At 46.8% G+C, this 27,327-nt stretch overlaps 1 protein-coding gene and 2 long non-coding RNA genes across 3 annotated transcripts in view; 1 reads left to right on the forward strand and 2 right to left on the reverse strand.

Moving 5' to 3' along the window:
- Window positions 1–8,407, reverse strand: part of LOC123151574 (uncharacterized) — a 61,579-nt gene extending 53,172 nt beyond the window's left edge. Inside the window, exons 1-2 of the long non-coding RNA XR_006475719.1 lie at window positions 8,390–8,407; window positions 8,050–8,185 (exon numbers count right to left, since the gene is read on the reverse strand). This is a non-coding gene — a long non-coding RNA (uncharacterized lncRNA). The remainder of the gene's footprint in view (window positions 1–8,049; window positions 8,186–8,389) is intronic.
- On the forward strand, window positions 814–6,855 carry LOC123151573 (uncharacterized). The gene is made up of 3 exons (XR_006475718.1): window positions 814–1,023; window positions 1,130–1,187; window positions 6,704–6,855. It is a non-coding gene; the product is annotated as an uncharacterized lncRNA (long non-coding RNA).
- Window positions 8,408–15,139: 6,732 nt separating the features above from the next.
- LOC123152975 (sphinganine C4-monooxygenase 1-like) lies at window positions 15,140–16,718 on the reverse strand. Its single transcript, XM_044572318.1, has 3 exons — window positions 16,634–16,718; window positions 15,419–15,879; window positions 15,140–15,181 (listed from the first exon to the last, which is right to left on the reverse strand). Exons 1-3 carry the CDS (start codon window positions 16,716–16,718, stop codon window positions 15,140–15,142), a joined length of 588 nt encoding a protein of 195 aa, XP_044428253.1.
- Window positions 16,719–27,327: the final 10,609 nt, after the last annotated feature.

Genomic DNA, 27,327 nt, shown 5'->3' on the forward strand with positions numbered 1-27,327 from the left:
TAAAAAATAAAAATAAAAAAAATTGAATTTTTTTGAAACATAATTACTAATGGCGCACCGTGGGAGTGGTGCGCCATTACTAGTTGAAGTAGTAAAGGCGCACCATCCCACGGTGCGCCATTAGTAGTTTTGAAAAAATTAAAAAAAATGACTAATGGCGTACCGTGGGTGTGGTGCGCCATTAGTATTTGCACACTAATGGCGCACCAACACATGGTGCACCATTAGTATTTAGTAATGGCGCATCACATGTACAGTGCGCCATTAGTGTCCATATTGGCTATAGCTATTTTTGTAGTAGTATACCTCTGCCGTCGGATACCTAGGTTAGCCACCACATCAAATAATGATACCGGTGGTGCGCACAGCCGACGGCAACCGACACTACGTGAACCCAGATCACGAGGAGCAGCACTACCGGAACAAGATCCACGATCGCATGCGCCGCCGGGTAGCTAGGTTACCCGCCCCGCTAGGTTAACCACTACCACTGGTGGCGGCAGTTCGTTCGATGTTGCCGCGAGCGAGACTAGAGGCAGGGGCGGGCCCACCTCAATTCAAGGGTATTCAGTTGAATACCCATTAATTTTGCCAAAAAACTAGATATATATAATGTATATACTGTGTATATATAAGGAAAAACGAAACTGTATAGTCAAACTTGCTAGTTAAGTATTTCAGCGCAAAACTCCACGACTCCGCGACTTGGCCCATTGGCCCAAGTGGCTGTAGCGCGCGCACGCATGCAGACCATGGATCTGTCGACCATCGGCCCTCAAAAGAAATCTATCGATCAGGTCAGACGGAGACGAACCGACACCTTTGCCCTGTTCTCTCCCCACGCGAGCGGCGAGCCGCCAGGAGGCCATGGCGGTTGCCATCGCCTGCTCGGCGATTGGACGTGTGAACGGCGGCCCGGACGGCGCGACGAATTCATCCCCCGCTTACCCTGGTTCTGATCCAGCAGCGGGAAGCAGCCAGCAGGCATTGGTTCAGTTTCAAAGGCACAACCCACAGATTCAGGTATAATTGCTAATTGGATATATTAATCCTTCACTTCTGAAATTGGGAGCTCTCTTCTCATGCAAATTCTTATTTCTTACTCCAACTGAATAATATATCGCTGCAGGCAGGAGCAGAATTTTCTTCTCGTTAAGGAGGATGCACTACAGTACATACAAACAAAAGTAAGTTAGTTTGAGCACTTCTCTGCCTATATAATTATAGTGATATTAGAACTTGTTTGCAGTCGATTGTGGATTATTTAGACATGAGAATTTGCAATCTCCCATTTAAATTTGTAATGTGAAAATGTTTATAAATTTTGATTTTGCTACAGTGAACATTATCTAAAGAATAGTACTCCTGTGATTTGTAAGGTTTCTTATCCTTTTCTATTTTCTATTCTCTATATATCTTAGATTTTGCCACAATATGTTGAACAATTACTTTTACATGTTGAACAATGCAAGTTATGATCAATTTTGATGAATATAAAACATTATGAAATATCTTTTATATAGTTTACAACTAGTACAATATACTACTATAATCGGTTATACACGCCAAAAGGAAGGCTATAGGCTTCCCAAAAGAAATTCAAAATTTGAATACACAGTCTTCAATTCCTGGGCCCGCCCCTGACTAGAGGGGGGACGCGGGATGCGGTACCTGTGCGTGCTCGTTGGGATTCACGACGTTGCCGCGCCCGCTGTCCGACGAGATCGCCGGCGACGAGATAGCCGCCGTTGAAGATCTACTACGTGACTTATGGAGCTGCGTCAATGCTCGCGAGATTGATGAAGCCGCGTGAATGATTGGATTCGACAGGTCTTACGTGGACGTGGGGTCGTGTGATGTTTATTTTTCGTACCATAGTACTATACGTATACGGTCTGGGTTATATAGGGCTAGACAGGGCTTGAATCTGGGCTACGACGGGCCAGGAAAAAACAAACTCGCGGGAACAAAAATACCCCTCCGAAGCACCGGAGCAGGCCTCGTCTTATACATTGCCCTCTCTGATTCGGTTTGCCTCACGGAGCGGTGTTCTTCTTTCTTGGTGGATAGGTCGTGGTGGTGGTGATTCTTGCCGAAGTGGTGCCCGCCGCCGGGGCCGGCCATTCCTGGCCGGAGTCCCAACTGACGGGATGCATTTCATCTCCCAGCGCCAGTACAATCTCCCCTCCGCGCGGCAGAGTCGGCGACCGGCGGCCGAGTATAGCAGCCTCGGCCAGATTGCTGCACCGAACCCCACCATATCAGGGCCTCTGCATGCACCTCCCGCAAGTCGTCGCTGTTGGCTCCCGCCAGTCGTCGGTGATATCTCCTGCGTCGTTGTCCTCGATGGCAAGGAGCGACGTTACTGTTAAAATAAATTCGAGGTATACCGTTGATCATCCGAGGATCAAGCAATCACACGAACACGACACCGAGATTTGTTAACGAGATTCACCGATATAGCTACCTCCCCGGGGCCTGACTATGGGCGCTTCTCCCCATGACACCGCTACAATACCGCACCCGGTCGCCCTGGACACCGGCACATGCCGCCGGCTTCCCCTGCGTTCCGGTGCTATTATGTTGGCATAGGTTACATCGTGTGTCTACCCCCGCTATATATGAGAGGCCTAGGATACAAGTGTCCTATTAGGACACGACTCCACATCCTATGTAAACACAATACAACTCCTAGTCCAACTGTAACCTACCTTGTACACAATATTCGACACAACTCTAACAAACTCCACCTTGACGAATATTCTCCACCACATTGAATTCGTCCATGCGTCAAACTTCCATGTACATTGGACTTGAGTTATCCCATGAGTACCGCTACTACTCCAAAGACTCCATGCGACTCCACCTGCAACTTGTAGTCCCTTCTTTTCTTGACCACAGTCAACACTCGAGCAAAATTAAGTTCCTTGTTACTCTAGTTTGTGCTCCAACTTCCAGAGTATCCATCCATGGAATCACACACTGATCACTGACCTGCGTGAAAGTGAACAACTCACATATTGGGTGTCACACATAAGAGTTACCTGAACTCAACATCACCGCTCCTTTCTTGACCGCCTGTCTGAAACTTGAAGGAATTTCACCATTGCTTGTAGTCATCCCGAGTCAAATTCGCAGTTGTCTCACCACATGTATGACCACCAGAGCCCTGGCCCGTCTCCATGTCCGTGCATACCGCACGCCTCACCGCTATTACCGCGTCGAGCCTCCGCTGTCCCGGTCGAGTCTCAAGGATAACGAAACCCACACCACTCAACCCCACTGCAGAGTACCATCGGTCATCGCTGACCAATGACGAGTTTCACGCTTCCATCAGACCACTGGGCTCCAGTCCAAACTGCATGCCACTCGCTTTTTCCCCTTTGCTGAATAGGCTTCGATTCCCTGAATCCCTACACCGTAGCCCCTCAATCCAGCTCCACCTTCAACATGACTCCATGATAGATGATCAGTCCACCCTCACGCCCCGTCGACTTCAAACTCCGTGTGTACATCACCTTGAATCAACCCGCGCCATAGTCTCGTCGAAGCCACACAAGTCCTTAGACCTGCGCCACGTGTTTCCACGCCCCAGAAGTCGGTCACCATCAGCACCACGCTCCTATGTCCCTGTCGCCGATCTCACCACCGTCTTCTGTACCAACCGACTCACGTCGATCCGTCAGACTGTCTAGTCCAACCAAGCTGAACTTCTCCGACTGCATGATATGCTCGAGGCTCCTAAATCGTCTTCCGCGAATTTCCATCCATCACATGATAATTCCATCTTAGCTGTCATGACTTCCCGCAATACCTTCAAGCATCTTTGTTGTGCCAACAATCTTTCACTTATGTCTGCCATAACCCAAGGTTTTCAGTTTCGATGAACTTCTCCACCTCAAACTTGGTACCCGATGACGCCATGGTTCTTCATACGGCTGACCCTGTGAAAAATCATGCGAGCTTCCCACGCAATGCCCAAGTACACAATCGTGGGTACTTCTAGTAGCCAACTAGTTGATCTTCACGTGAAGGCTCATGTCCAGGCACAACTTCCCAATGCGTAGCTCTTGCCTTTTCTGCCAATGCCATGCTATTCCAATGGATGTGTATTTCTTGATGGATTTTCCTCCGCTCAAATTGATCCGTTGTGTGCCTCTGTTCGCATCAGTCAAGGACTCGGTCCTCTTCTTTTTTATCCAAAACAAATCTTGTACGTACGGTTGTTTCCAATTGCACCACACATCTCGCTAGAATCTGCACGTCCCGTGACCGGAGTCCACGCTCAGCTGCCCCTGCGCACGTCCTTCCGCCGCTTGGGCTTGTTCGCCTTGCCACGGGCCACGTACCAATCTCGCCGACTCCGAGTACTCAACTCGACGTCCACGCGATCGTGACCTACACCGATTCTTCCGATCTCGCCGACGATAATTCTTCTGCGATATTTTCACTCTAGATCAACAATCCACAGCCTTTTTGTAACCTTGCTCTGATACCACTTGTTAGAATAAATTCGAGGCATACCGTTGATCATCCGAGGACCAAGTAATCACACGAGCACGACACCGAGATTTGTTAATGAGGTTCACCGATATGGCTACATCCCCGAGGCCTGACTATGGGCGCTCCTCCCCATGACACCGCTACAATACCGCACCCGGTCGCCTTGGACACCGGCACATGCCGCCGGCTTCCCCTGCGTTTCGATGCTATTATGTTGGCATAGGTTACATCGTGTGTCTACCCCCGCTATATATAAGAGGCCTAGGATACAAGTGTCCTATTAGGACACGACTCCACATCCTATGTAAACACAATACAACTCCTAGTCCAACTGTAACCTACCTTGTACACAATATTCGACACAACTCTAACAGTTACAAACTCTGCTCGCCCACCGTCCCATGCCGCGAGGACGGCGTGTTATATCGACAGGTTGCAAAGACCGTCGCGGTGCGGTAGGGCAAGCAAGGGGCATCTGCCATCGCATCGAGAACGACGGCGAGGATTATCTTCATTTTCATATGGTGTTGGCAAACAAGCAAAAGGAGATGAGACCATCGATCAGGCGACACCGATGAAGGCGTTCGTGACCATGTTGGCAACGACAACACTAAGCTTCATCGAGACGGCGTACGCGTATGAAGCCGATATCACGACCGGGTTCCATGCCGGTGTTCACATGATGACGGGCCATTCGACGGGCCCTTGGCACGCTTGCGCGGGCCTTCTCGCCTATCGACTGGCGGTTCCACGTGGATGTAGCTGCTGCGAAAGGAGGCGCTGCGAGGGAAGGAGCAAAGTTTTAAATAGCGCGCTAAGCCTCTTAGCGGCGGACCTCTTCTAAATGCTATAGCATGCTATAGCGGTGCTATAGCGAGCTATTTAAAATATTTGCTCATGTGTTTGAACAAAAGATCCTTGACGCAGGACCTCTTCTAAACGCTATAGCGTGCTATAGCGGAGCTATAGCGGGCTATTTAAAACCACGGGAAGGAGGTGCTCGACGCACCAGCAACTCCGACGTCGTCGGATTGGCCAAGAAATTTCACGCAGGCGTCAAAGCCTTGATCGTCTACAGCGGGGAAGTCGACCACCTCACTAACGCCGTCAACGCACTCTCGATTGCCTCGCCAGCCCGAGTGCCGACCTGGACATCTTCTTGAAGGTGCTCCAGCTCGATGTGGCCATGGACGTGGACGGTGCTGTTGTGCCCCCTGGTGCGCGCATTACGTGGACTAGGGCAGCTACTCCGTCGCTCCCGTGCCCGGCGCCAAGAGGAAGCGTGCGGGGAGCTCCCGCGTCGGCCAGGACGGAGACAGCGACGGCGACGCGGACAGCGAGGGCAAGGGTGTGCTGCCGCATGGGGACGCGAACCTCCGGTAGCCCTTCTCGCGGTTCTCAGCGGTAACGTGTCGTGCGCGTCCTTGGACGCGGCCGTCGACCTGCAGTCGGTGGCAGTGTACGAGATCGGCCACCTGCTTGGCCTCTCCCAATGGGCTTAGCCTTGTACATATACGGCGTGAAGGCCGAAAGGAAGATGGATCGGAGGCGCAAAAGAGCAATTTGATGCAGCAGCAAGTGGCGAGGAAAAACGGAAGACCTGGAGACCCGAGCGCGTTTCCACGCTCAAGGAGCAGATCAGGTTCCGCTCGGAGCAACCTTGGTTCTTTCATTCTTTGCAGCTAGACCATGAATTCCATAAGATATCCAAGGTGTGTGCCGGCTGCCGACAAGCCGAGCATGCTGTTCTTACTACCGACTGCTTGCATGTCTTGGATTCTGGAATTTGCTTGCTTTTTGTCTGTTCTTTGCATGTGTGTGTGTATGGTGTGTGCGTAGGTTTAAGTAGGTAATCAGTAGGTTGGTCGGCCGCGCACAAATTAAGTTATATACAAGTTAAATTATGTTCGTGCGAGGTATGGTTTGGTCAAAGACTGCTGCATGGACGTGGTTGGTTGCATGGGCCATGCACGTGTGGTTGTTTTGTTGTTAGGGTTGCTTGCATGGCCCATGCGTATGGCCATGTAATTGTTAGGGACACCCCTTGTTGTACACGCGTGGCTGGCAGCATGAGCCATGCACGTGGATGTGCTGTTGTTGATCGTGTGTGTTTCATGTTTGGAGATGATAGGCCCTATTGTTTGAGTTGTGTGCATTTGTTGCTGATTACTATTTTTAAAATTTGATGCAATATTTGCAGGGAATTTTGATGTGCCTGCTGAGGAGACCGTTGGTGTGGCCGATATTTTCCCTTCGTCCGATACACCTTCTGCAGAGTGTCTTCACGTTCGATCAGTGGTTTCGCGCCTGCGGGTTGTTCCACTCCAAACTGTGGGGTCTCCTTACCGGCCAATTCCATTAGGTCAGCCCTTCTTTCTTTTGTTTGAAAGTGCTTTAAGCTTTTTGGAAATTAGTTATTAGTTTACCTATTTGTTTTTCTGCTTCTGGTTCTAACTGTTGCCAACGCCGATTGTCAAATCTAAAAATAGCAGTTCTGCTCGATGTACGAGAAGGTTGATACGGTCGTATAGGTCCAGAAGAAAAGAGAGGTTTGTTCTTCTTTTGGGTCCGTTGAGCAGTCTATTTTATTTTCGTTATGCCGAACAATTCGTTCTTATGGATTGATCTATTTTACTTGATGTAGTGTGTGGGGTGGACCTCCCTCTTACGAAGGATCTTGTTATATTCTACTCAGTACGGCCATATGTGTTTATTTCTTTGTTTGTTTTAGACGTCCACCATGTTTTTGTTTAACTTTCAGTGTTGGTGTTGCAGCTGTTCAGAGGTTATTGATAAAAATTAGGGTTTGAAACTTAGGTAATTAATTTCTTCTGCTTAAACCAAGAACAAATTGGATCGATTTTTTGATAAATCGAATTCAGTTAAGATAAGGGAAATTCAGATAGCAATTTCTGAGCCGTATGAGGTAGGAAACTCTCAAGTACGGTTCTATGGGAAGGAACTTCCTATTCCGACCGAGGAGAATTAGTACGCATATGCGATGACTTCTCTGATGTAGTGCCCCTCCGTATGCATCTACAGTGCCCATTTACCGAGGATCGTATCATCAGTTACGCAAGTAGTTGCCCACCTATGGGATGACTGGAGCATTTTGCAAAAGCGCTTTATCAGTTCATTATTGGTCCTAGCCCCACGGGGGGTTACACCAGGATGATATGATTTCAAGCTCCAATGCTCCTTACGCCATATGTTTCTACAGTAGAGCTACTTCATGTCGTCGGTTGTGGTATCTTGTGTGTCTTCGCACTGTACGGATTTCCGTTGTAATAGTTTCATTTCAGTAAACCATGTTTAGTGAGAATAAGGGAATCCTCTCCAGAATGTAGTACTTTCTCTTTTCCATCTTAGCAGTACGTCATATGTAAGATACTTATGAATGAAAATTTTCCCCTTCATTTGCCTACTAATATAAATGGTACGCATGCAAAATATTTCTATGCATACAATACGTCTGTTTCAACGGGTGCGGCGTGCCGCCGCACAGGATTCGCTAGTATGATCTAAACAACAGCCTTGTTATATTACCTGATGATATAGGGATGACTGAAACTTAAAGTCCATAAATTAAGAAGTAATAGGTCACAGGTTGCAGAAGAGGACCACGCTTGAATTTCCAAACGTTTATCAAATGATCAAAAAGTCCAGTTTGAGACCCTATCATCTGCAGCAGGGAAGTATAGTAACATCAGGGCAGTATAGTTAGAAGCAAAATGCAACTAAGCAATCATGATGGAGAGAAGGTAAAACTAATACAAACAGAGTACTACAGAGAACTACCAATATCACTGATAAGTACTGAATCCAACACACACAAAAATCAACACTCTTAGCTGGATGCTCCAAATCTCAGGCCCACCTCACCTACCTCCTGCTTAGTTGTGTAGTTGTAGTGCCGACCAAGCAGCATGACACTGCCAGCGCGCGCCGGTGATCAGCATCAGTGTGAACTCGCCATCAACGAAACGATCTTTCCCCTATTCTATCAGCGGGAGGTATACTTTTCCAACACTGAACATTCGGACTTCTCACACAAAATATTTGGACACACATGAGGATTAATTTTTGGACTTCATTGGCGCATGCATACATTTTATTTTTTGTCGAGTAGCTTGGGGAATGAGGTCCCTTTAATCTGAATAAGAAAAATACAAAAGTTGTTTATCACTATCCATTTTTTCACCACTACTACATGGTTCCTGTAGGTTCGGGTTTATTCTGAAAAATAGTAGCATCATTATTAGCAACGTTCAGTAGGTCATTGCCTCTATATGAATTGGCCTTTTGGGTATGTGATTCCACTCTTTTAAAATTTATTCAGTATAATCCTTGTACAATGTGTGAGAAATCTGATAAAATATGTTTAGACCTTGAGAAGCATATTAACAAATAGGTAGCTAGCACAATTGGCAAAACAGAGCATGATGATGACAGAGAAAGAGAGACAGATAGAGAGAGTATTTTTTTCGAAAAGGGGGGGACTCCCCGGCCTCTGCATCAGAAACGATGCATACGGCCACATTTATTAAAAAGTAAATGAGGTTCAACAAGGTCTAAAAGTCTGGAAACAAATAGAATGGCTAGCTCACACAGAGCCTCAACGCCAAAACAAAATGCCCAACACGTCACAACCGGCTGGCAATAGAGTAGATAGGTAAACTAATCGCCTATCCTATTACATGACCGCCATCCAAACCGGTTGAAGATATCCCGCGCTACCATCTCCCACCGGACAGATCCAGTAACCAAACGCTCCCTGGCCTCCGTCGGAGTGAGTAAGGACCACATACGGATCAGCGCAGTAGCCCGGAATAAAAACCTGCAAAAAATGAATAGTTGTTCATCTGTTAAAAGCCAAATCATTTCTGCAGTTCCAAATTGCCCATAACAACGCACATACTCCTACACGAATGTGTCTAGCTGTTTCGGACTCTATCCCAGCAAGCCACGTCCCGAATAACGTATTGACCGAAGTGGGAGGAGTAATGTTAAAGGCAATTTGTACAGAGCGCCACAAAACTCTTGCCAACGGGCAGTCAAAAACGAGGTGCTTGATAGTCTCGTCCCGATCACAGAAACTACACCTAGTAGAACCTGTCCAGTTGCGCTTAACCAAATTATCCTTTGTTAAAATTACTTGTTTATGGACAAACCACATAAACACTTCAATCTTCAAAGGAACTTTGACTTTCCAAACATGTTTGGAACTAGGAATAACACTAGAGTTAATGATATCGATATACATCGATTTAACTGTGAACTCTCCAGATATAGTAAGCTTCCAACACAACTGATCGGACCGAGGAGCTAACTGAACCTCCATCAGTCTACGCACCAAGTGAAGCCATGCTTCCCATCGATCGCCTACAAGCACCCTCCTAAACTGAATATTGAGTGGAACGGAGTGCATAACCGTGACAACAAGAGCCTCACGACGCTGAACAATACAATATAGGGACGGATACTGGGTCGCCAAAGGCGCATCACCAAGCCACATATCTTCCCAGAAGCGAGTGTTGTTGCCATTACCGACAATAAACTTAGTTCTGTTAAAGAAGGTAGCTTTTATTCTCATAAGCCCCTTCCAGAATGGCGAATCAGTTGGTCTCAGTGTAACCTGGGACAGGGTCTTGGACTACAAATATTTACTACGTAAAATATGCGCCCACGTAGCCTCCGTTTCAACTGACAACTTATACAGCCACTTACTGAGAAGACATCTGTTCTTGACTTCAAGATTCTCAATACCAAGCCCCCCCTGGTCCTTTGGTCGACAGATAATATCCCATTTGGCAAGTCGGTATTTTCTCTTAAGTTCATCACTCTGCCAGAAGAATCAGGATCGATAGAAGTCCAGCCTTTTCCTAATCCCAACTGGGACCTCAAAGAAGGATAGGAGAAACATAGGCATACTCGTGAGCACCGAATTAATCAGAATCAATCGGCCTCCATAAGACATGAGTTTTCCTTTCCAGCAACTCAGTTTCTTCTCAAACCGATCCTCGATACACTTCCATTCTCTGTTTGTTAGCTTACGATGGTGAATGGGAATACCTAGATACGTAAAAGGCAAAGCCCCCAATTCACATCCAAGCAATTGTCTATAAGCCTCTTGTTCGTCTTTGGCTCTACCAAAGCAGAATAGCCCGCTTTTATGAAAATTAATCTTTAATCCAGTCAATTGTTCAAATAAGCATAACACCAACTTCATATTTCTCGCTTTTGTCAAATCGTGCTCCATAAAGATGATTGTATCATTAGCGTATTGCAGGATGGACACACCACCATCAACTAGATGAGGCACCAAGCCACCCACCTGACCGGCCTCCTTCGCCCTCCCTATCAGGATTGCCAACATATCAACCACAATATTGAACAATATTGGAGACATAGGATCACCTTGTCTCAGGCCCTTGTGCGTTTGGAAATAATGACCTATATCGTCATTCACTTTAATTCCAACACTTCCTTTTTGCGTGAATGATTCCACCTGGCGTCGCCAAGCTTCATCAAAGCCCTTCATGCGTAAGGACTGTTGAAGGAACGACCATTTGACTTTATCATACGCCTTCTCGAAATCCACCTTGAAAATAACTTCGTCAAGTTTTTTTGTGTGGATCTCATGGAGCATTTCATGAAGGACCTTGAGAAGCATATTAACAAATAGGTGGCCAACACAAACTTGCAAAACATAGAATACTGTATGAGAGAGAGATGGGGCTGCAACATTGCTTGCACATAAATTTTCTTGTGGACATTCAGCAACTGGATCATGACTTGAGGTGACGGATCCATGGTGGTCGTAAAAAAACCCGCATTTTCAAGATCTGATAGCAGCTGACTGTTGACTCCCTGTTCGGGCTCCGTAGACGCTCACGCAGCTGGAATAAAAGGCAAGAGTATTGTCACTTGTTACCTTTCTTTCACGAATTACATTGCATCGGAGAATGGTATAGGGCAAGGCAAATCACAAAGTAACCTGGTTAACCTATTGCAATATCAGCTCATTTGTTTTGTTTTCATGGAGCTGATTCTCTATCCACACAACAACCATCTCACCGGTTGTGCCCATAACATCCGAGCCAACATTTTCTTTACCGACAACAGATTCAATCCTGTTGATGCAGAAATTTATTCCATCATGAAAATGAGTTTAATTGCAGCACTGAAAGGGTAGTTAAATTCATGTATATCACATCCCATCATAAGTAACTAACCTGACAGCGTGAGTACCATCAAATAAACACAGACCGACCTTACTTTCTGTGGGCCTGTATGCACGAACATAGAGCATTACCATATTATTTGCAATTTACGGATAATTCATAAAAGAATCATCTCATGAGAAACTCTTCTATGGATGGAATTTTGAACAAGCGACGAGAAAATAGAGAAAATGGCATACCTCCGCAATTAGGCGACGCACGAAGCTCAAAATTTAGTACCACCTTGATTATGTTTTAAATTTAAATTGAAAGCGTAAAATTACGGGAAGAAGCGCATTGTGACGGTGAACCCGACAAAGACAATCCGTGCTTTATTATTAGGGAAAGATTCATATTCATCGCTTTGTGCGAAAGGGGGGCATCTAACGAAGGGGAGTAACTAACTGGAGGGCAATAGAAGTTTCTAAAAAAACTGGAGGGCAATAGAATGGGAGGAGCTGGTCGAGGGGATGGGGCTGATGAGCTGATCGATGGTACTGGAATACGCGGCAGCGAAAGGGGAAGGAGAGGCAACCTTTTTAGTGGACGAGGACATGCAAATGCAGAGAATATGGGAAGTGAGGACACAGAAAATGGCACAAAAGAGAAGAATGTGATGGGCGCTCAAACCCATATTCTTTTTTTTCTGAGAGACTCAAACACATATTCTTGGAGTGGAAGTGATTACAGAATATGATAGAAACATAAGTTGCCGTTACAATGGTTTAGCAGCCTCAAAAGGGAAAGAATTTCTAACTGGACAGAAAAGCGAGATACAGAAGGAAGGCCCCCTCATATTAGGGAAAAGGGTAGCTGATGGTTCAGTTTCAAACATAAGCACGGTGGCGGCCAATGAACCGCTTGACCCTAAGGCTAGTCATAGTGGGAGTAACTTAGGTAGTAACATAACGCACTTCGAGAAATTTTTGCTTATGTGGCATGTAGTTAATGAGAAGTAGTAACATAATATGTTATTGTAACATAACGCTTCCCAAGACAAGATGAGTCTACAAGCCATTAAATAAAGCCACATATGACACTACTAGTATGTTATTTTGTACTATGAAGATAGTAACTTAGACTAGTGTCATATGCATGACACTAGTATAAGTTACTCCCTACTATGACCAGCCTAACACTGCTTTGGTTTCAGTCGGAATTACTTCTGTGATTGCTAACCAATTTGAAGTAGCAGATGGAGGCCCCACGGATGGAGGAGGGACACCGCAGAAAAGTGCAAGCAGAAATAAGTTAAAGGGCAGCGATGGCATGGCAGTGGAGAGCAACACAACAACTGAAGAGGCGGGCTCCCAGGAGGAGGACCGCCTAGTCAAATGAGACTTTTATGTTGGAATTGTGGTGGAGCGGGCAACCCTGCGACAATTCGAGAGCTTCGCGAGCTGATGATGCGTTTTGCCCCTACCATTCTCTGTATCTTTGAAACCCAAATTGAGGGTGCCAGAGTCGAAAAAATTACAATTTCTTTAATAAGAGCTTTGCAGTTAGTTGCTTAGATAGAAGCGGTGGTCTTGGTATAATGACTCAACAAAAGTCAAGATTCTTGGTTACTCTCGATATCAGATAGATGTGGAAGTGGATATCACAGCTCATTTTCAAGAGTAACATTTGTGTATGGAGAAGCCCATGTGCAAGAGCGGTATAAAACATCGGATACTCTTAGGGGAATTGCTAGTGTGAGTAACCTTCCATGGTTGGCAGTGGGGGATTTCAACGAGGTACTACGCGCTCATGAATATGATGGAATTGGGAACAGGAGCCAGGCCCAAATGGATGGATTCAGGGACACCATGGACACATGTGGCCTGTCGGACATAGGCTACATAGGAAATCCGTGGACGTTTGAGAAAAAGGTCTCAGAGGGCTCGTTCACCAGAGTTCGCCTGGACCGTACGTGAAGTGGCAAACGGCAGCTTGGTTACTGGCTTATCTAGTGCACAGTTCGAACATAAGGATACAGCTACCAGCGACCATGCAGCACTATTTGTGAAACTAGCGGACGTGCATGCATGTAGTAAGGGTCCAAAGAGTTTTAAATAAGTATGAGATTGCATGGGAAGCTCATGCACAGAGAATTGATTCGGCGTGGGGACCGAGGAACAAAAGTACTCTGGCGGAATTGAAAGAAGAGAAACATAAGGAGGTTTTGGCTGATTTGGCTACTCCAGGCAGATTACGTCCCTCGCATGCAGAAGGAAAGATGTGTGATAGGCTTGTCGAGCTATACAACAGCGAAGAAATATTATGGCGTCAACGAGCTTGGGTAGAGTGGTAGCACACCGAGATAAAAATACATACTTTTCCACCCTCGAGCAAGCAGACGCCGAAAGGAAAATCAAATCAAAGCATTGCAGATGCCTGATGGAACGTTGATAAAGGATGTAGGGGAGATGGAGGAACTGGCCACAAGTTTTTACACCAACCTATACATGTCAGAAGGGATGCATAACATGGAACTTGTGCTTGATTAAGTCCCATGCAAAGTCACACCGGAGATGGATAATATCCTGAATGCCGATTACAAAGTGGACGAGGTCAAAACGGCGCTTTCTCAGATGTTTCCGACAAAGACGCCAGGGCCTAGCGGTTTTCCAGCGCACTTTTTTCAGTGTCATTGGGATGTCTGCGCTGAAGAGGTGACAAAGGCAGTATTACAAGTTATTCAAGGCACGGAATCAGCAGAGTGTATCAATGAGACTATTTTGATGCTAATAGCAAAGGTAAAAAATCCTACACTAATGTCTCAGTTCAGGCCTATCTCTCGCTGCAACATTTTGTACAAGATTGCATCAAAGGTCATATCTAACATACTGAAGCTAGTTCTTCCTGATATTATTGCAGTCTGCTTTTGTATCAGAAAGGCTCATCACAGATAACATAATTGCAGCATATGAGTGTCTTCATTTTATGAAGTGAAACAAGGCAAAGAGAAATCGTTATTGTGCGTTGAAATTGGATATGATGAAAGCCTACGATAGACTTGAGTGGGAATATTTACAGGCTATGATGCTTAAGCTAGGCTTCATTGAAAAGTGGATGAATATAGTGAAGAGTCTGGTATGGACAGATTCTTTTTCAGTATTGTTTAAGGACAGAACAGAAGCTCGCAGAAGATGAAGCTTTACTAGCTAGTCTGATGTGGTGCTGTTGTACAGAAAATCAAAGTATTGTTTTAATGCAGCTTATTGTGATTGAAATGTGGCATTTCTTTTCTCTGTCGGGCCTTGAAGCATGTCATTTTCATTAAGAAAATGCTCAGATGCTCGAACGATAGATATTACAAACCATCGCCAACAAAGAAAGCTCCTATATGAAGTTTTTGGGGGTGTCAATTTGTGATGTATAGTAGCATCCTGGTTGCATGAGGGAAGGATAAATACTTTGGTGACATACAGTCAAATCTGAAACACAATATACTCCCTCCGGTTCTTTTTACTCTGCATATAAAAATTGTATGAAGTCAAACTTTATAAAGTCTAACCATATTTATATGAAAAATATCAACATCTACCAGGCTAAAGTTATACAATATGAAAATTTAAGTCATGACACATCTACTGATATTGATTTCATATTATGAATGTTGGTATTTTTTATATAAAGTTGGTCAAACTTTGCAAGCCTTGACTTTAGACAAATCGTATATGCGAACTAAAAAGGAACGAAGGGAGTACATAGTTAAGGGCTTCCATGGAACGCACATGGAGCCCTCCTTGCGGCCTGTGCTCGACCACATAGGGCATGTGCGTCCCAAACACCTTGTCCCACGTCACAAAGAAGGGCTGCGAGAAGTTGTATTTGCTGGCGCACGACTGATGGTGGATGTCGTGGTACACCGTGTTGTTCCAGAAGCACAGGTGGAACGCGTTCCCCGGCAACCACAGCCCGTAGTGGTCGTCGACGCCCTTGACGGTGCAGAGTGTGAAGAAGAAGATGGAGATACGGGGCGACATACCTGGGGCGAGGAAGGCGAACACGCCGCTGACGGTGTCGAGGAGGAGGCCCTCCATAGGGTGGTTGTACTGCGCGCCCAAAGCGTAGAGCACTACGAGGCGGTGGTGCCATGAGTGGACGCGCTGGTACAAGAACTTGTTGAGGCGCATGCACCGGTGCCACGCGTACTGCTCTTGTTTACCTGAAGATGGAATAAGGTTTGTTTAGGGTTTTTGTGAGTTCGTTTAGGGTTTGTGCCGTGCTTAGAAAGGCGAGACGGTGGCGGCTCCTTGCAAATGGAATAAGATTCTCCCTGTCTAGCCCCCATTACAATCATGCATCTAGCATTGTTGGAGGACGTGTGGAGATGTGTCTCTGACGGGTCTCACGGGATTCTGTTGATATTGGTCTTTCGTGGGTCTGCTTCGGTCCAACCTTTGCTGGTCTTCATTCATGTGTATATATGTTGGATCCTTTCGATCTATACTTCTCTTCATCGGCGATGGTTGCTGTTCTTGTGCATTGGTTGTATAAAGCCTTAGCACGACGACCCGACTGTCTACTACAACAAGTTTGGACTGGCTCCGATGAGGAAGGAGTGATTGCAACGGCGCGCATTCGGCTCGCTCCAGTACTTGTAGTGTTTTTGGGCCGGCCCATGTAGTCGCCCGCTCCTCCAGGTATGTGCGATTGTCTCGCACAAAGCGACGAATAAAAAGAAGTCAGAATTTTGTCTCAAAAAAATTCTGCCTGGACCCATGGGGAGTCCCATATAGCCAAGTGAAAGTCAGATTTTTTTCTCAATCTCAAAAAAAGAGTAAAAGTCGGTTCGGTTTCTAAAAAAGAGAGAGTAAAAGTCGATTTGCTCAGCTATTTGCAGATAAAACCCTCCGCGTGCGCTTTTGTCGGCAAATCCGCGCGATCGACATGGAAGCCCGAAGGGATCACCAGCAAACATCGTCCGGCGATCCTTCGCCGCGGCGACCTCGCTGGGTGTTGCTCGACAGCAACATGTGCTGGGACGATCGACTCCGACGCCATGCTCTGCGAGGATCCCGACGCCAGAGCAGCACTCGTCACCCAGCGCCAGCAAGGATCCCGCCGTCGGGATCATCCCGACGCCGAGACCGTGGCGGAAGCTCTGTCCTCCGGAGGCCGTCACGTCCGCGTCTCCTTCGACTTCGCGGCGGCACCGGCAGTGTCACGCCTGCGCGTCGACAGCCCCGGCCTGCCGGACGGCTCCCAGATCCGCTCGCAGATCATCGCGGCCCACGGGGACTCGGTCCTTATAGAGATCGACACTAGAACACCCGACGAGGTTGATAATTACGAACGCGATTCGTCAGACTACTTCGTCTACAATGCCGACGACGCCGCCGCCGACCCCTCCCGGCCGCCGTCCCTGTCGCTGCTGCCCCCTTGCCACCTCACCCCTCGGACTCAATACGAGGGAAAACCCAGGCCGAAGCGATTCATGCCTGCGGAAACCACTGCCCTCCTGCGCCGCGGCGACGAGGACCTCCTGGTGGCGCAGCTGACTCTCTATGGCGCGGAAGGACAGGTGCCGCTCGAGGCTGAGCTCTGCCTGCTCAGATCCGGCGCGTGGGAGTGGGAGCTCAGGCGTCTGCCGGTCCTCCACGACGACGGCAAGTGGCAGGAGCTGTCCTTTTGGGAGACCGATGCGGTCATCCCCGTCGGCGACAGGTTCCTGTACTGGGTGGACTACTACCGCGGCGTCATCTGCTCAGACGCGTGGGAGGAGACGCCCCAGCTGCGATACGTGTCTCTCCCCGTGAAGCCGCGGATGGAACGCCGGCCACGCCACCATGCCAGCGGCTCGAGCTACTGCGCCGTGTGCACCACCGATGGCGGCGGAGCAGTGAGCTTTGTGGAAGTATGTCCCCGCTGCTGCTGCGGCTCCCCGGGAGCGACCTTCTGCTCGCGCTCCCGCTATGCCTTCAACATAACCACGTGGACGCTGAGGGTGGACGACGACATGGCGATGGGGGACAGGGTCAGCGTGGTCGACTCCGACGAGCTCTGGTCGCTCCCCGGCTACGGCGGAGTGCCGCGCATCAGGCCGGAGTACCCCATCGTCAGCCTGGACGACCCCGATGTCCTCTGCTTCATGGTGCACAAGATCAGATACCATATGGAGGACGTTGACGGCGACCATGCGATACGGATGATCGAGGTGGACGCGAAGCGCATGGAGCTGCGATCCGTCGTCTGTTACGACGACGACGACGATTTCTGCTCTCCCCCTGAGTTCATTCCCAGCATGATCTCACAGTACCTCGATGCCTCCTCTCGCAGCAGCCGTCCTCCGGCAAAGCGCCATGAGCAAGCACCGACGACGGCGGGGGCAACAATTATCAATGAACTCGTTTCATCGGATAACAAGGCGGCCATGGCTTCTCCTGGAGAGATATTGGCGACGCTTCGGGAGATAGGTGACTTGGCGAGTGATGACATGCTGAGAACATATAGCGTTCTTGCGTGTGATGTGAGCCAGTTCAAATTCAAGTTACTTTTGGCGCTTCCCAAGGACATGCGGAAGGGTTACTGCCTGCTCCTCTTGGAAATTCAAATGTACTCATGGTATGATGCCGGCCCATGCATGTGATGTCTCTGAAATAAATACAACGTGAACACGACAAGGATCATTCTCAGTTGTGCACTCGCAACGAAATTCAAATGTTGGTACAAGTTTCTCAGTCATATTTGTATTTTTCTTATTTTATTCTAACATGTGAAAATACATTCAGATAAGAACCCATAAACATAAAAACCACCCTAAACAAACAGAAGACTATGACTACAACTATATACTTTCAGGGCCTCTTTGATTCACAGGATTTTGAAAATGTAGGAATAGAAAAAGTATAGGATTGCGGTGGCATGTCAACTTGAATCATATAGGATTAGCAAAGAGTGTTTGATGCCACATGAAAAACAAAAGAATTATAAAAAGAGGTTGGAATGGATGTTAGATTTCTTATGAAATATAGTACAAAAGATTTCATAGGATAAATTCCTATGGGATCCAATCCTATGAATCAAAGGGCCGACATAGGAAAAATTCCTAAGGATTTCAATACTTCAAAAATCCTAAAGAATTCCATTGAATCAAAGGAGCCCTCAAATTCTTGCCACAACCACAATTGAAATTGTCGTCGTTGTAGCACCATAGCTCATGTCAATAATGGACAACATCAAGAAATGCAACCACTGAAGCACACAAATCTCTTTGGATTGCCATGTACGATGCGCCAATCAAATCGATGGGAGGTCACCCTGATCTAGACAACCAGCTACCCTATTATCGCCAGATCAAGCCAGCGATGCAGCTCGCAAAGGCTCAAAGGAAGAGGTTGTCGAAGAAGGTAATATTGCCACCGCCGATGCAAGTAGCTAGAGGTGGCCGACGGCTCGTTACCTCCTCCGTGGTCGTTGTATTTTGTTTCCACGAGCCAGCGATGCAGCACAAATCCAAGAAAACAACTTGTTGATAAGACCGTCACTATGCTTTTTTGTCTGACATGTACTATCACTACGTTATCGTAGAGAGCACCATGACACAACTCATCAATAAAGACAAGCACAAAAAATAGTTTTTGTTAGAGAGTACGACAAAGGCGTACTATATTTTTATAGAACAAAAGCAAGGGTAATATACAAGACGTTGTTGATGGTAATATCACAGCAACTCCACTCCTACACTAGCCAGAAGAACTACTCACACATGGCGTCAACTCCTTTATAACCAGCAAGTTTCCACAACTTCAGCTCCTAAATGATCAACACAGGGAGCTAGGCTACGTTCTTCTGTAATGGCATGTTGCCAAAGACGCGTGCATTGCATTGCTTCCAGAGACTCCAGCTGATCAGCATGACAAGAGAGCCAAATCCCTTCCTCCTGTTGATTGGTTCTCTATCGCGTGAAGGCAGCCACCAATTCTCAAGTGTAATATCCAAAGCAATTTTCAGAAGAGTAAGGCAGCAGTGCCAAACCTGACGAGCATATCCCATCAAGATGTGGTCGGTTGTATCTTCAGCTTGGTCGCAGAAGTAGCAGCGTCCACCTCGTCCTTCAGGCCCCGTCTTGCTAGCCGATCCGATGTCCAAATGCGATTTTTGAGAGCTAGTCAGATGAAAATTTTGCAATTCAGAGCAGCCCAACTGTTCCAGAGATGCTTAGCACAGGGCGAGCGGGCGACGCCGTCCCACAACATGCGATATGTGGAGAAAGCTAAGTAGGAGCCCTTTGCATTCCAAGGCCAGATAGGCTGATCAGGATCACCGGGAATGAGTTGCTCGGCCATGACGGCGTCCCAAAGATGAACATATTGGACCAGACCTAAGGTGGACAGGCCGCCAGCAATGTCAGTCACCCATCGGTTGTCCATCAAAGCTTCCCGACTGGGAAGCAAGCCGTCGTGGATTCACTTTCTGGAGGACAAGAGGTGCGAGGTCCGCATATTTGAGGGAAGGTTTCATGAATTTAAGGGAAAAGTTCACGAAAAATGGAAAACAATTCACGAGTTTGGAAAAAAGTTCATGAATTTAAGGAAAAAAGTTCACACGATTAGAAAATGTTCGTGAATTTGAAAAAATTTGCGAGTTCAAAATTTTCCACAGATTTTTAAAAAGGAAAAACTAAAAAAAATGCCATCAAAAAAGAGGTCCATAAAAGCGAAAACCCGAATAAAAAAAACACTGACTGGAAGCTTCCAAAAGTTTCCCAAAACTGGCCCTGGAAGCTTCCCAGAGCTTTCCGTTGATGTCAACCCGTCTATTTACTTTTTTTAGGGTCACCCGTCTATTTACTTGGGCCGCCCCGTTCGGTTGCTCGCTCCGTGATCTATCTGTGATTTGGTTTGCCTAAAATAATATGTAAGATACATTTAAATATCATTACTTAACGGGTAACTCTTGCAAATGTTACCCTCACCTTATGAGACATGGACAAGTGGTGCACTGCATGTAGGCCACTTGTCACAACCTAAATGTTTGTTTTTTTCTTCTTATAGTCATTTATTATCTTTTGAATCATGTGTACAAATCTTTTTTTCTCTTGAACCATGAATCCAAATCCCGAACCGTCTTCACCTTTAGATTTGTCATGCCAAGATCTTTGAAACTAGATCACATGTTAATAAGGTTTCGACGAAATTATTTTTCAAGAAAAAACCAAAAATTTAAAAATGAAAAAAACGAATACCGCAAAAAACCAGTAAAAGAGAAAACCAAAAGCCCGGTTTACACAAAAAATGAATACCAAAAAAAGGAAGAGAAAAACCGTAGCCCGGAAGCATAGTTGTGGTTTTTCACCCTTTTTTAAGCTCATGTTGTGCTTTTTCTTTTTTTAGGGAGAAGCAACATGTGCTTCTCGCGGAAGCACAAGCCTGCTTCCATGAGAAGAAAATTCGTACTTCTCGTGGAAGCACAGATTCTATGATTCTCGCAGAAGCAAATCTGTTTTTCCACGAGAAGCAAATCTCTGCTTCACATGAAACCATAATTTTTTCCCCAAGAAGCACGGAGCAAATATGTGCTTCTCCTGGAGGCACAATTTTTTCCTGACAAGCACAAAGTTGTGCTTCTCGTGGAAGAAAATATTTGTTTCTCATGAAAGCCTAATTTTTTGTCCACGCCCAGGGTCAGTCCTGAGATTCTGGAGGCCTAGGGCGAGACTAAAACTCGGGGCCTTTAATATAGATATCGCAAATAAATATACGTAGATATGAAGGATTACCAATAACAATAGAATGCATCAAAAATCAGTATGTTATTAATATGGTCGCCGCTATTTTCTTGTTCTTTAAGCTTCTCACTAATATGCCTCCAAGGTCCTAATCCTTCATATGCTAAGGAACTTTGGTTTAGGCTAATGCTAGACTTGAAGATCTTAAAGCAGAAGCAAAAAAAAAATTGTTATCATTTCTTTAATAAATTAGCCATTTTTCTATCATGTTCCTCTCCATTGCTTAATTTCATATGATAATGAGCATATGAACAATGCCTTCCTACATGTCTATATGGCATTGAAAACAAATTGTCCTCTCTCATATGACCTTTCTCAACTAAGATGTCTCTTGCTTTATTATCAAGATTACCCCAATTTCTTGGATCATAAATATCAACCATATAGAGTGGTAGTTCATCAAACACCAGCGGATGGTGCATGTGCATTCCATGAATTACCTACGTTCTCAGAGCCACTTACAATGTTATCGGCGATGTTGGGGTCAACATTTTCTTCTTGTTGATCAGATTCTGAATCCCCATTACTTGGTTGCTCTTTCTCTATGGCAACTATCGCTAACTCATCATCTGGGTCTATCGAAGTACTAGAAGCACCAGTATTAATCTTGAAAAGTTTATGAATATCTACGCGCTGTGATTGTTGAAGTCATCAACAACTTTCTTACTTTTCCTTTCATCGCTACTAGATAGATAGTTTCTTCGACGACATGATAAGAAGCAATGCTAAAGATAAACAAAAAGAATTCATCAATTGTTGAACAGTCCCTCTGTGCCGGCTATTCATCTAGGCACCACAATATGAATAGAAGATATACCTGGATAGTCGGATGGTTGAATCGCTGATGGACGGAAAGCAAAGCGAGGTTGCAATGGGCCTATGGGGAATTGAAATTGGTGGAAGTTCTAAATTAGCAAGAAAAAGGGAAAAGGAGCGCCGAGGGCCGACGCTAAGCACGCAGTAGAGAAGAGATGAAGTGTCGGCGGCAGCTGGGAAATTGGGAAACACTGCGCTAAATGTGTGCATGATGGAATAGAAAGGTATCAATCGGTTCCTTTTTTGACGTGAACGTACTAACGTAGGAACAAATCGGTCGCTGGCTTCCTACATTCGTTGAGTGCGTGTAGGATGGTTTTCCAGCATGCTGCGTGAGGCATAGCTGTCAAACCCGTGTTTTTTTATCACTGAATGTATGTTGGGACATAGCCTACCTGCACACCTTGGGAGGCCCACCTGGATTTTTGGGGGCTTGGGGCGGCCGCACTCTTGTCCCCTTAGGGCCGACCCTGTCCTCGCCATCATAAGTGATCCTTGAGGTCCCCGCAAGAGGTAACCTCTAGACTTTTTTAGGGGTAAGGCTAAGCTTTATTAAAGAATAATGTTGAAAGAGGTAGAAAAAGGATTGTGCGGAGCACCAAGCCACAGATGGCGATCCTCGCCAAGCGAAACAAAGTACTTTGCTAAACTATGAGCGCTTGAGTCGTTCTCACTCCCTTCGAAGATAAGCAACTCTCGAACAAATGTTGGGACACCATCCAGTTAGTTTTTCTTAGGTGGCCCTCTAGTTAGTTACTCCCCATCGTTAGATGCCCCCCTTCGCACCAAGCGACGAATAAAGATCCCAATCAGAAGAGATCTTGATAAGTACCACACGTATAGCATGAAGCAATTCGACTCTGACTTTTTTATGGCAACTTTAATTGTGAAGCATGTCAATTTCTGTTTGGATGGCAAGTTTTTTCTTTTTCGGGGTTTCGTTTTTTATTTCAATGACAATTTTACTTGTAAAAACTTCAGGGCGGTATTACTTCGTGCCACATGCGTGACACCTATCATTTGAGTTTCCTTTTGGGCACTTACAAAATGCCCCATAAATCTAAAGCAGATTGGATGGCGGTGGGCTGAAGCCATGGGAAGTCGTCGTACAGCCCATGTAAAAGTCGGTAGCCCTCAAAAAGAAAAGGAGCACAAGTCGGTTTGCTCAATTCTTTGCAGATTTTGCTAAAAGAAAAAAACTCTTTGCAGATAAACACATCCTCCTGCGCTTCTCTCGCAGCCGATTGATCGATCTCCAGCGAATCCGCGCGATCGACATGGAAGCCCGAACGGATCACCAACAAACATCCGGCGATCTTTCGCCGGGGCAACCTCGCTGGGTGTTGCTCGAGCGCCGCGGCGACCTCCTCGATGATGCCGACGACATGCTCTGCGAGGATCCCGACGCCATAGCAACACCGAGCGAGGATCCCAACGCCATAGCAACACGGAGCGAGGATCATCCCGACGCCGAGACCGTGGCGGAAGCTCTGGCCTCCGGAGGGGGACGTGGATTTTTAGAACAGCTGCACCCCGGCCCTTGTATCCTGGTTGTCCAATATTGCTTTAAGATCTGTGCAACACAACTAACTTTTCGTATGAAAATTTCTCTTTTTTGTTTCTCTCACATAAAAGATGTCTTGAAGTTCAAACCTTTGCAGCGTGGCAAAGCTTTCCATCTAGAATCTAGGATAAATCTTTCAGAATTTTTTGTCAAACATAAATATACAAAAAATGATTTTTTACATTAAAAAAGTCGTTTTTGTATATTTATATTTGACAAAAAAATCTAAAAGATTTATCCTAGATTCTAGATAGAAAACTTTGCTACGCTGCAAAGGTTTGAACTTCAAAATATGTTTTATGTGAGAGAAACAAAAAAGAAAAATGTGTTTGCACGAATCGCGATGCCCAGAATGGATGGCTAGATAGAGAGGGCCCCGGTGCAGCTGTGCTATTTTATATTTTCGCTCCGGAGGGCGTCTTGTCCGCGTCTCCTTCCGCTTCGCGGCGCCACCGGCAGTGTCACGCCTGCGCGTCGACAGCCCCGGCCTGCCGGACGGCACCCAGATCCACGTGCAGATCATCGCGGCCCACCGGGACTCGGTCCTTATGGAGATCAAGACCAGCAGACCTGGCCTGTCGTGGAGTATTGACGAACGCGACTCGTCAGATTACTTCGTCTATAATGCCGGCGACGCCCTCCGTCGCTGTCGCTGCTACCCCCTTGGCGCGAGGGGGCACCCCGGCGGAAGCGATATATGCCTGCCAAATCCACTGCCCTACTGCGCCGCGGCGACGAGGACCTGCTTGTGGCGCAGCTGACTCTCTGGGGTACGGAAGGAGAGGCGCCGCTCGAGGCCGAGCTCTGCCTGCTCAGATCCGGTCGGTGGGACTGTGAGCTCAAGGGTCTTCCGGTCCTCCACGGCGATGGCAAGCGGCAGGAGCTGTCCTTCTGGCAGACGGACGCGGTCATCCCCGTCGGCGACCGGTTCTTGTACTGGGTGGACTACTGCCGCGGCGTCATCTTCTCGGACGCGTGGGAGGAGATGCCCCAGCTGCGATACGTGTCTCTCCCCGTGGAGCCGCAGCTGGAACGCCGGTCGCAACACAGCGGCGGCTGGAGCAACCGCCGTGTGTGCACCACGGACGGCGGGGGAGCGGTGAGATTCGTGCAGGTCTTTCCCCGCTGCTGCTGCGGCTGCCCGGGCGCCACCTTCTGCTCGCGCTCCCGCTACGCCTTCAACATAACCACATGGACGCTGAGGATGGACGACATGACGACGTGGGACAAGGTCGGCGTGGTCGACTCCGACGAGCTCTGGTCGCTCCCCGGCTATGGCGGCGTCCTGCCGCGCATCAGGCCGCTGTACCCCATCGTCAGCCTGGACGACCCCGATGTCCTCTGCTTCATGGTGCACAAGGTCCCCTACCATATGGAGGACGTTGACGGCGACCATACGATACGGCTGATCGAGGTGGACACGAAGCGCATGGAGCTGCGGTCCGTCTTCTGTTACGGTGACTTCTGCTCTTCCCCGGACTTCATCCCCTGCGACATCTCCCAGTACTTCGCTCGCAGCCGTCCTCCGGCAAAACGCCGTGAACAAGTACCGACGGCGGTGGCGACAACAGCAGTTAAACTCAACTTATCGGCCATGGCATCTCCCGGGGAGATGTTGGCGACCCTTCGGGAGATAGGTGACCTGACGCCTGATGACATCCTGACATCCTGAGAACGTATAGCATTCTTTCGTGTGATGGGAGCCAGCTCAAGTTCAGGTTACTTTTGGCACTTCCCAAAGACATGAGGAAGGATTACTGCCTCGTGCTCATGGAAAACCGTCTTTAATTCATTTGATTCAACAAAGGTGCGTACATACTCATATATCGATGGCCATGCATGGGATCTTTCTGAAATAAATACAACGTGAACACGACACGGATCATTACTCTCAGTTGTGTACTCGCAACGAAATTCAAATGTTGGTAGTACAAGTTTCCGAATCATATTTGTATTTTGCTTTTTTATTCTAAGATATGCATCTTTATTTTTGAATCATATCTAATTTATATTAGATCAATAAAAAACATTGGATATAAATAGTCTGGACACTTGACATAACATGACCTCTGAAAAAGTTTGCACACTTGTTACACCACCACATAATTAGCTCCTCGCGACATCCTTAACATGTTGCCACTGGGATGGGAACACTAGATATAGATGCAGTTTAGCTCAGTTGCCACTGCACAACAGGTCATCCTTGTTGCAGATATAGGACCAACCAACAATAAACTTCACCCTGCAGAATCCAAGGTTGCAAGTACCTTTACTTGTGAGAGAGACTCTGGGCCTGAATTCAACGCAGTCTGCGTGACGAACACCTGCCTTTGAGTAGGCTTCCACCGAAACCGTGAGCATTCCCTCGCATTGCACACTTACAACACCCCTTTGAAGGTTGATACGGCCATCTGGATCCACCTGCAATGGTCCTTCTCCAGAGTCCAGCAGCACAAGGTCCTTATCCAAGGGAGCAATGCGGCAAACCACGTGACCTCGGAAATCATCAGGCCATGACCCTTCTATAATATCAGCACATATGACGGTTGCTGCAACCGTGCTACCAATCAGCGCGGAGGTGACATCTAATGTGCAAAAATTACCCCTCCAGCGACGACAGGCAGGTTCATCATAGGGTCCCTCACAATGTCCATTTTGAAACCATCGATCCATCAGTGTTTCATCTTCAGAATCTGTTGTGCCCTTCACTTTTAGTTGAATTTCAAAGTCAATAGGGTCCGACAACACAATTGGGCGACAAGGGTCAGTCAACTGCAAAAATCGATCCTGCAAGCATCATTTGTTATAAGTCAGTTTCTTTTCACAATTAGGCAATGTTTTTGGATTGGACATTACTGTCCATGTCTGACTGACATTTGGCGTCTCCAGACGCTGCCAAATGGGTCACCTAAAACGGCTCTGCACTAACTAGATGCATGCGTCCATGTCTGAGCAACACAAGCACCACATATGCAGGCAGCAGAAAAGCTTCTCAGCTTGGCGCTGTGTCTACACATACAGGTCAAGTCTGGATGAGGAAGTTACCCTTATCATGGAAAAGATACGCAGGTGCAGAGGGCAATACTAGCTAGATTAGGTCATCTAAGTAACAGCATCACGAGAATTAAGAAGAAGAAAATACCTGGTGGGTGAGGATTTGGGGATCATCCCTCGTACGGCTGAAGAGAATGTTACGGTTGTGATCCACATAGTCTCGAGCGGCAATGAAGCCGTATACCTCCAGTGGCCACCTGATTCTCCACTCTTCGTTCTCCATGACTTGGATGGAGAAGATCTGCAGGAAACTGCGGGGCAAAGCATCTATTGGGATCCTTCCATATGTATATAGTGTGGGAGTCACAAACGCTGCAGCCAAACAAAGTGAAAGATACAATTAATACAGCTGATTAGATCTTGTCATATCTCTTAATTCAGTCCAGAAAACTAGTTAATTACTAAGTAGAAGAAGAAAAATCAATGTAGGCACAAGCAGCTACAGCCTA

Source organism: Triticum aestivum, chromosome 7A, assembly GCF_018294505.1.
Source record: "Triticum aestivum cultivar Chinese Spring chromosome 7A, IWGSC CS RefSeq v2.1, whole genome shotgun sequence".
In the NCBI taxonomy this organism is placed as follows: Eukaryota; Viridiplantae; Streptophyta; class Magnoliopsida; order Poales; family Poaceae; genus Triticum; species Triticum aestivum.